The sequence below is a fragment of the Mercenaria mercenaria genome, chromosome 7 (genome assembly GCF_021730395.1).
Source record: "Mercenaria mercenaria strain notata chromosome 7, MADL_Memer_1, whole genome shotgun sequence".
NCBI classification, from domain to species: Eukaryota; Metazoa; Mollusca; class Bivalvia; order Venerida; family Veneridae; genus Mercenaria; species Mercenaria mercenaria.
The window spans coordinates 4,148,651-4,158,870 of NC_069367.1; the positions used below are offsets into that span (position 1 = coordinate 4,148,651).

General features: G+C 35.0%; 1 protein-coding gene and 1 long non-coding RNA gene across 2 annotated transcripts; one reads left to right on the forward strand and one right to left on the reverse strand.

Moving 5' to 3' along the window:
* Window positions 1-3,347: 3,347 nt before the first annotated feature.
* On the forward strand, window positions 3,348-4,943 carry LOC128558400 (uncharacterized). Its single transcript, XR_008371576.1, has 2 exons — window positions 3,348-4,062; window positions 4,880-4,943. It is a non-coding gene; the product is annotated as an uncharacterized LOC128558400 (long non-coding RNA).
* A 1,911-nt stretch (window positions 4,944-6,854) lies between these two features.
* Window positions 6,855-10,220, reverse strand: LOC123555685 (uncharacterized). The gene is made up of 2 exons (XM_045346276.2): window positions 9,824-10,220; window positions 6,855-7,396 (listed from the first exon to the last, which is right to left on the reverse strand). The coding sequence occupies exons 1-2, from the start codon at window positions 10,137-10,139 to the stop codon at window positions 6,921-6,923; spliced, it is 792 nt and encodes a 263-aa protein (XP_045202211.2). The 5' UTR covers window positions 10,140-10,220; the 3' UTR covers window positions 6,855-6,920.

Here is a 10,220-nt window from a genome sequence, read left to right on the forward strand (position 1 = left end):
GAAAAAAACTATAACGACTATTTCTCGTGAACCACTAGATGGATCTTTATCAAACTTAGCTTGTAGCATTATTGTAAGGTACTCTCTCAAATTTTTCAGATTGGCCCCTAAAAAGGGTCACTTGAGGTACAATAGAAATACCTTTAAAGGACTCCTCATGAATTGCTTCAAAGATCTACATCAAACTTTGTCTGAATAATTATCATTTGGTTCTCTACCAAATTGCTTTTATGGGAATGCTTGGCCTAAAACTAGAAATGCCTTTAAACAACTTCGTTTCATGAATTGCTTAATGGATCTTTATCAAACTTGGTCTGTAGCATTATCATAAAGTCCTGTCCCAACTTTTTAAAGAGGGATAATGCCCTTTCAAGGGCTCTTAGAGCTGAAAATAGAAATACCTTTAAACAATTACTTTTCATGGATGGATATTCAGTAAAGTTGGTCTTAGCTTTATTGTAAGGTCCTCGTCCATATTTGTTCAAATGGGGGCGCTAGTTCCCTTTTAAGAGCTGCTAGATCTAAAAGTTCAAAATACCATTAAACAACTTCCTCTCGAGATACAAATATCCGATCATTAACTAATAAGACACATTAACCATAAATACACAGTTGTTCAAGTACAATCCTCTACATCTGAGTCAACATCTACCTTCCGGAAAATTTTAGAAATACATTCAAAAACATACATTTGACCATATCCAAGACTCCCTTTACAGAGCTGCTGGAGCTAAAAAGTCGAAATACCATTAAACAACTTCTTCTCAAGAACATTTAGCTACATCTTCGTCAATTATCATTTCATTTTATGTTATATTTATTTATTTTGCCATATGTTCATTAGTATTAAAGTCTTGTTAATGTAGAAGGAGATAGTGACATGAAGCTAGCACCAATCGTAGAACATATAGTACTAGCAGTAAAAGGTTATCTACTTTTTTATAGCAGTTTAAAAGTATTCTTGATATACCTTTACTTCATTAGTCAAACATGAATGGTGGATAGCAGTTGTTGGGTGTGCAAGGCTTTGCTAGAATATGTATTTACGTCTATATTAATATACTGTGTTGAAATGTCACTTTTTTGAAATGAGATTTGTTATCAGAAGTTATTAAATTTCACTATTTCTGCAAAAAATAACCATTCATTCAAAAGAACTGGTAACTGTGAAGAAAGTGAAACAATTTCACGTCCCCTTGAGAACAGCAAATTTAGAAAGTCTTGAATTCCTCTTGAGCTTAGGATAGGGCCATATGTATGTTTTTGAATGTATTTCTAAAATTAGAATTTTCCGGCAGGTAGATGTAGACTCAGATATAGAGAATTGTATTTGAACAACTAAGTATTTATGGTTAATGTGTCTTATAAGTTAAATGATTGGATATTTGTGTGATGAGAGATCTCATCTGTATCAAATATATTAACCTGACTTAAGACTGGAATAGTCTTATCAGTGTAAGACTTCATTCTTATTAAATATATAACCAGACTTATGACTGAAATAGTCGTATGAATGCATACTTATAGAAAAACCAGTTTCTGTGAGACTGTTGTATATTTCTTTTAATGAATACGTTATTGTAGTCAGGCAATGAAGTGACAAAAATTAGCTGAGCATAAGATCTGAATATTGATGAGCATTAGTGGTTTTTTTTTTTAATTTTGTTACTTAAGAATTTTTTGTTATTTTATCCAGTAGCTGTTAGATGATAATATCAGAATACTCATTACATTGTTAATTAGGTTATGTAAGTTAAGTAGAAATAAGTTGTGGTTGTCTTTCAATGTATATATCTATATGAGATGCGCCATGAGAAAACCAACATAGTGGCTTGCGACAAGCATCGATCCAGAACAGCCTGCGCAATCTGGTCTGAGGATCCATGCTGTTCACTAACAGCTTTTTGAATTGGAAAAGGCTTTGAAAGCGAACAGCATTGGTCCTGACTAGACTGTGCAGGCTGGTCTGGATCCATGCTGGTCGCAAGGCTACTAGTTACTGTTAGTTTTCTCAAGGTGCAGCTCATATAAAGAAAGATTTCTTAAATTAGAAAAATGGACTAATTATAACAATAACTGAAACTATTTTTTGCACATTGTATTTTTCTTTGTAGATGCTTCGTGTTTCAGAGGGTCAGCATAAATTCATTTTAAACCTTACCCTGCTAAATTTCTATAATGAACTTGTCCATCTTTCATTTTGGACAGTACCATTAACTGTTAAAGAGGTGCCTTCCAAAAAGAAGCTGACTGAATAGCGAACAGTGCAGATCGTGCTCAGACTGCAGGGATATGTAGGGTGATCATGATCTACACTGGTTGCAAAGGCAGAATCAATCGTGTCCAGCATGTTAAGGGTTAAGCTCCATTATTCAAAGAATAAAGAGGGCCATTGCACTTGACCTGATACCTGTGTCTGCTTGGTAAAAGTTTTATAGAAAGTTCACTATCTTTCTTAAGATATTCATTTGAAACTTGCTGTACTTACTCACGGTGGCAGTGTTTATTGTTGTGACATGCTGTGTAACTGTACCTGCAATATTTCTAGAGTTATGCCCCTTTTTAACCTAAAATATTTGTTTTAAGTTTTATAAAGTCCAATAGCTCCTTATTACTTAAGGTATCCAATTTGAACTTGTTGTTCTTGCACATATCGACCATGTTCATTAGATTGACAAGATGCACAACTCTCCCTGCGATATTTCCGGAATTATTCCCCTTTTTAACTTCGAAATTTTGGTTTTAGTTTTTCAAAAAGTACAATGCCATATTTTGTCCATTTTAGATACTACATTAAAACTTCACAATTGTCTTTCATGTAATAACACAAGGTTACTGTTTTTAGCCTCAGAACTGTTGACATGAATTTTAACAAAGTTGTCCCCCTTCTTTGAAGTAGAAAATATAAATGCAAAATGGCTCTTTCCGAAGTCAGTGCAGCCATTGAATTGAAACTTTATACAAATTATTGAGGTAGATAAAACATGGTGAAAAGTGAATGTCCTATAAAGTTATATTGTATTTTGGAAAAGTTTTGCCCCCTTTTCAACTGTTACGCCTTTTAAAGTTTTGCATTGAAATTAATCTTCAAAACTAATGCAGCTACTTGTTTGAAACTTAAGATAATTGTTGGGTGCAGTTGACCAAGGTCACAGCTATACAATGTACCTAAATATATTCTAAGGTAGAAAATCCATCCTACTGACAATTTTTCTTACTGACAGTCTTTTGAAAGGTCGAGCTTTCTGTCATGAGACAGTTACTGTTTTTTTTCTGTTTTTTTTTCGGGCCCTACTAAAAGGTGACCCCATTTATTTGCCTCGTCAAATGACTAGTAATGACTTACAGATTACAAGGTATTATGAGACAGTTATTGTATTTAAGATATCTACATACAAAGTTACCATCGCCTTGCCATTATGGGAGCATATTTGTTTTGCCATTCTTTTTTGTAAGTACATTTGTAGTCATCTGTTCTATTTTACAAGAAATGTGTAATTAAGGCAACTAGGAATATGTAATAGAAATTTTTTTTAACACATGTATATATATTTTATGTTTATTTAAGACAGTTATAACATAAGACATTTTACATTTGAGCAGTACCATGAGAAAACCATAGTGTCTTTGTGACCATCATGGGTCCAGACCAGCCTGCGCATCCGTGGATCTATGCTGTTTGCTTTCAAAACCTATTGCAGTGAGAGAAATCTTTAGCAAACAGCATGGATCCTGACATGATCAGACTGCACGGACGTGCAGGCTGGTCTGGATCCATGCTGGTCGCAAACACACTCTGATGTTTTCATAGTGCGGCTGATATTTTTTTTACACACAGTTGTTATTATTGGCATGGTTCTTAATTAATGCGTTAATACTTATGATTTTTGTTCTTTGAACCACTCGAATCTGCTTATTAAAATGAAGAATATAAAAAATCCATACTCTCTGAGTTCATCCTCACCTACAATTTTCAGGCCTAAATTATATTTATCATTAATCAGTATTTATTTACACCCAATGGTTGTGAAGTTGCATAATTGTTTTAATTCTTATATACTGGTTGGGAACCATTTTCCGGACAGGACCAGTTTCCGGACACATGTAATATCCACTTTGTTTCGTTGTTATTCATGTATTTGTTTCATCTAGATCATTTAGATGTTTGTTCTTCATGTCTACAAAAAAACACTATTTTATAAGGCTGTATAATGTTTTGGTTTTTGATGTTAACACTTTAGAGGCCACAAAACAACTTTCCGTCTTAACGGGGCATGAAGATAGCATTGCGCATGCGCAGTAGTTTACACATGCCGAGGTATCAAGTGGGGAAGAAATAATCGAACTACATAATGATTGTCTGCTGATAACATGTTCTACTTTTAATTTCACGCTAAAAGTTACGTAAGATGCAGGGATGTCGATTTTTGCACTAATTTTATTCTATATCTATTGGAATTATCAAGAATTCGTATAAGACGAAATTCGAGTTTCTTATAGTCAACCTCGGTTTGCTTTCGTAGCTGCTATTGAACGTCGGGTTATGTTTCATGTGAAATTTGAAGAGATGAATGATAAAGAAATGTGTAGAAATAGTTTAATTACTTATTTCGATATCAAATTAACAACAAAACACCGTCAAAATATTTGTCCGGATACTGGTTTACCTGACGGGGAAAATAACTTATTTTAGTGACCCCATTTGAGGCCCAATGGAACCTATATTTTTCGTCACAACACGATGCTGATTACAACATCGGATGTGGAAGGAGCTGAAGTTTGTGCAGTGTGGGCTTCATTTATGTCAAATATTTTTTTTAGGGAATAATGGAGCCGAAATATGAAAATGTGTCCGGAAAGTGGTTCCCAACCAGTATAGTTGTTTGTTTATATTTGTTGTAGTTGTTGTAATGATTTTGAGCAATTAAATACTGAAAACAAGAGCAGTTGTCTATTTTACGGAACTTTCCTTCTTTAAATGTCAGTCATCTGTTTCCACCCATCTGGTATTACATGATCATATCACGGAGGTAACCGGAAAAGTACCCGAAAAATTTGAAGTTGATGAGGGTTTCTCTAGTCTTTTTAACGGTGTAGCATTGATGTGAGAGACTTTAAAGAAACATTATTAGACCGACTTTTCGAAGAATAAGAGCTTTCCTACCAAGGCGTTGGCGCCACACTTTTGTTAAGGTTTTCGTACCAGCCCACATTTTGATCATGTTCTCTATCAGTTGGGAAGACAGCATAACTCTGTCGAGTATTTTGGCTGAATTATGACCCTTTTTACACTTGGAAATTGGTTCAGTTTTCGTACTAGTCAGTGTTTTGTCGAAACTATTTGACATGTGGCTTTGAAACTTTGAACACTTAGACTGGAAACTGGAAGACTTGCTTACCATCATTGTCACACTGCCATTAAGTGCAAGAGTCATCCAGTTCCATAAATACAGGTACATTGTTTGTCATAATCTATTTTTTTTCTTTTGTCGGAAAATCTCTGTTAATATTTTTTGACCCCATACTTTCATCAGTTCTTCGAATAGTCGAGCGCACTGTCAACAGACAGCTCTTGTTTCGAAACACTGGCCCGAAATAAGTAAACTTTAAGAATTTTTCGATAGCCGAACATTTGTTAGGTACTGAGGACAGTAGGTAAGGCGTAAAAAAATTGTTTGTTTCCGGTATCCCGACCTACCCTAAATTTTTGGCCCGACCCTAAATGTTTTTATGGCCTTGGAGAATATTTTTTTCAACTTTTTAACAAAAAGATGCAAAACTGCACTTTTTATGCTTTAAACATAGCCAGTGATGTTAGAAATCAACTTACTGATGCTCTAAAGGCATAACCCCCTTATTTGTAATCATTTTTTGACAAAAAAATAATTTCCGAAAAGTCCCCCTTAATAAAAAAAATTTCCAAAAAAAAAAAAAAATCCGACCTACCTACCCTAATTTTTTTCAGCATGTTACCGGATGATGCACTTTTTATGCTTTAAACATAGCCAGTGATGTTAGAAATCAACTTACTGATGCTCTAAAGGCATATCCCCCTTATTTGTAATCATTTTTTGACAAAAAATAATTTCCGAAAAGTCCCCCTTAATAAAAAAAAATTCCCAAAAAAAAAAAAAATCCGACCTACCTACCCTAATTTTTTTCAGCATGTTACCGGAAACAAAGTATTTTTTTTAGGCCTAACGGTGTCGCTTGTTTGGTACTTTATAAAAAAGAAATACCCATTAAAAGGTCCGTTTGTATGATCATACGTCCAGGGACCAGTGGACCAAATATTCGATAACTCTGCTTCGTTTTAAAGTATATCTGTCCCTTCTATCGTGTGTTTCTCTACAGTTGATACCATTATTCTTCTTAAATATGTTCTTTGAAAGCTCCAGATATAGAATGGCTACTTGATTATCGTTTTCAACCCTACCTAGAGTGCGAGTTGGCCCGAATCACAAGAATTCAAGGTCAAGGATAGAAGGGAACCTGAACGTTTCTTATCTGCAAAGTTTGACAACAAATGAGAACAAGTCAGCTCGATTGGGGGTTATGGGGAGGGGGCTCCAAGGCCGAGTGATTAAGGCCGCTGACTAAGTTCAACTTTTCCCTCACGGATTTTGGCTCGAGTCTCACTCGAGGTGTTATATTCTTCATGTAAGGAAGCCATATAGTTTCTCTGTCCGTTTTCTCGAAATGGAGGCATAACTCTGTTCCTGTGATATTCGTGTTTTAATGAATATTTTCTAGTTGTGTTTTCATCTTTTTTTAGATAAAAAATGAGCATTGTCTTTAAACATAAAAAAAAAACACTGTGTATAACTGTTGAAATGGGTAGGCCTAAATCAGTGGAACATTGAAATATACTTTATTTCAGTACAACTTCACAGGTACAGCTTTACACGTGTGAAATGTGGCTAACCAAGGAGATATGCGTCTTCAGCTTCCCAGAGCAGGTAGCCGGTGAATGTAGTATATCTCTCGCTGTAAACACCGGAGCCGAAATGTTGGAAGTTTCGCACCCAAACACGTTCGCCCTTGTTGCATTTCGATACCACAGAGTTGAATCCTTGGTCATACGTTCGGGGACCAGTGGTTCTAGACTCTGCATGAGCTTGGACAAGTTGGTTCCCCTCTTTAACGATTTCAGTTATTGAAAGACCTTCAGACTGCGATAACAAGGCTGTCTGAAATGTGTACACGCCAGTCACAGGGCATGTAAACTGATGTGTATTGGTGCTGAAAGCTTTACCTGCGTTGAGGATGACACTATCGAATGGAATGATGAACTCGTGTCCAAGGTTTGAGACATTCTTCGAAATATAAGCCGTAAACGCAACACCAGGACTAAATCCGATTTGTCTTATCCGCTTCTCTGACGGAACTCCCAAACCTGAAATGACACGGAATAATGCGCATACTTAAGGGGACGCATATTGCTACATTCACAGTTCATACAGCAATGCGGAAGGGGTGCATATTCAAGAAATCGATGGTGGGAAAATAAAAAACATATTCCTAAACTGATATAATACTGATGGACACCTGTAATATTCAGTATTTTGTGGATAAGGATGTGGTACTATGAATGTAATAGGAAAACAGAGGTCTTTGTGAAAGTACATTCAACACAAAATATTAAGCTTTTGTATAAGGAAAAAACAGGTTTTTTACAATAACAGTGTGCCAAATAATGTTGAAGGGATGAGATTTTCTTTCTAACACACCAGGTTTGCTTAAACATGTAAAAATTTAACGCCACATCAGTTCATCTCGGGATGGACGCCATATTTCTCATTGATAAAAAATGTAAACAAAAAAATCAGAGTGGGATTAGCATTGCAAGGGCATAACATGACATTCTACACAATGAATACCTTAGAACAGATATCTAAGATGCTACACAGGTCAGGCGGGTTAAATGCATAATGTCGATCACTTGAAATTCATCTTGAAAAGGTGGTTAATTTTAGTTTGTTTACATGGTTTTTAATTTTCCCACGACTTCTCGGCGATTCACTGCAAATGTATTACTGCGCCGGACGAAAGGTAACTCTAATAAACAACGGGAGACAACTTAGGTGTCAGCACGTGTACGATTTTTAAAAAAAACGTGTCGATGATTATAATTTCTTATCAAATAATGAATCCTATTCAGATATTCGTCTTTAATATTACAAAATTATTCATTTCTGTGGACATTTGTCAAAAAATATTACTTACAGTGGACTACTTTGCGCATCAAACTGGTTTCCGCTTCAGTTGTGAGGCACTTCCGTTATACTTTTTGACAACAATAACAAAACACAAAATGAATCAATAAAGTCACTTATAAACCGACTGCTACTTAAATCAGTGTAAGTAAAGTTGTTGTTACAACATTATACATGTTCGTTACGTTATGAGATAAAGTTTATCTTGAACTGCATAATCCATTAATTACGTTTAGATGATATTGCATTTACAACTTATTTGACCCCGTTTTTTTTACGTGAATGACAGCATTCTCGTGCAACTCGTGCAAACAGAGTTATGAAAAGTATGGTGGAGAATTCAAGGACAAATTATAAATGACATTAAAGTGAGGATAACTGTATATTTGTTCAGTTTTGATCATTGACATTCCTGCTGTGTATTAGTAACTTGTGTGAACAAGATTAGAATGTTGCTTTTGCACTTACACACATTGATTGGACCTCTCAACCAAATTTCATACCTTATTTTAGGAATTTTTAAGACAGTATATTTTCAAAAGTTTGTTGAATGTGTTTTGATATTTAAGTGCATTGTAGTTCATGAATACCAAGTTAAAAATCAATAATGGCAACATTTCTAGGCCTTTATTGTAAGCCACTAGACTTCTGTAACGATAAATGTTTTATGTATTAAGGGGAATATACTCTTTTAGTTTTGGAATGTGGCATTCCTTGACCACCGTATCTTTTCTTATGCACTACTTTGTAAACAAACTAAATAATGTGTTTTAGCTCACATATGCGAAATGAAAAGCAAGACAGTGAACTCATTTCACATTCTTTCTTTAAATTAGAATCTGTAGGACATTGATAAATGTTTGGACAAAGTGAAGCACTATTATTTTCGCACCAAAAAGTCTTAATATTTGACTTTGAATGTACACAAGAAGTCTTATGTAATTCAACAATAACTTTCTTGTTTCAGTTTTTCTCATTTTTATTTTAGTGAGCAATCCTTTGTGTACTTATAACAGTTGAAACAGTATTCATTTCATTTACCAAAACCTTGTACTTTTTTGCAGGTAAATTTTATAATACCCCACCCACTTTTTTCTAATTTCAAAGTATGCGTCCCCTTAAAATCCTTTTACGTATATGAAAGTACTTTTCTGATATAAAATAATTATTCTCCACTGAAAGAACGAAAAATGGTTTGCGCGTGAGATATCCTCAGTATTGATTCCTTATTCCTGTTTTTTTACCAGTAATCAAGCAGGCGATAATTCACGAATCAGTAGTCAATATTTACCTAGCTGGAAACCTCAAACAAGACCCGCCTGTGACAGGACTCGAACTGTCGACCATTCGATGGCAGCAAAGGCGCCTTAACCATTAAGCTGCAACAGCTTGTATATAAAATATAGGCTGATATGAAAACTGAATGACGAAACTAAGGACAGGATTTAATTCCAATTGTTGCTGAGAAAAAAATAAATATAGGGAATTTGTAATTTCTATCGTGTATGGTAATTATCTAAGAAATAGTTCTTACTGAAATATTATAATTTCTCAATTTGTTCTATATCTTCTAAAGTTTGCGAACAGAAAAATATTTTAAGGCTTACCATATGCTGTATTTTGCTCTTCACTTTTTTTCGGTGACTGATCTGGATTATCTGCCCTTTGAGTTTCAGATAGTTGGAGCTCGAGCTCGGCGATTCTGCCAGCTTGTCTCGCAAATTGGTGTTCATATTGACGTCGATCTTCCAAAACCTGACGCTCTAAATCTTCTATTTTCTGATCACGAAGTTCATTAGAAGTCCTAAGATTCTTTAATTCACTCAAAACGTCCTGTAAAGTACCGAGAGAGATATTTGCCGCGGTGGCTTGTAACATGCAAACGCTAGCGACAAGAGAAATTATCCACAGCTCCGAAGACATTTTATTTAAATTACACCAAACGTAGGACTTAACGAAAGCACTAGTTGTGTCATTTAATCATAACACGTTGTACATGTACAA

Excerpts from the sequence above, each read along its gene's own strand:
- LOC123555685 (XM_045346276.2), bottom strand. The coding sequence starts at position 10,139 with ATGTCTTCGGAGCTGTGGATAATTTCTCTTGTCGCTAGCGTTTGCATG. Across the intron at positions 7,397-9,823 it reads AGAGCAAAATACAGCATATG|GTTTGGGAGTTCCGTCAGAG; the intron begins GTAAGCCTTAAA and ends GTGTCATTTCAG.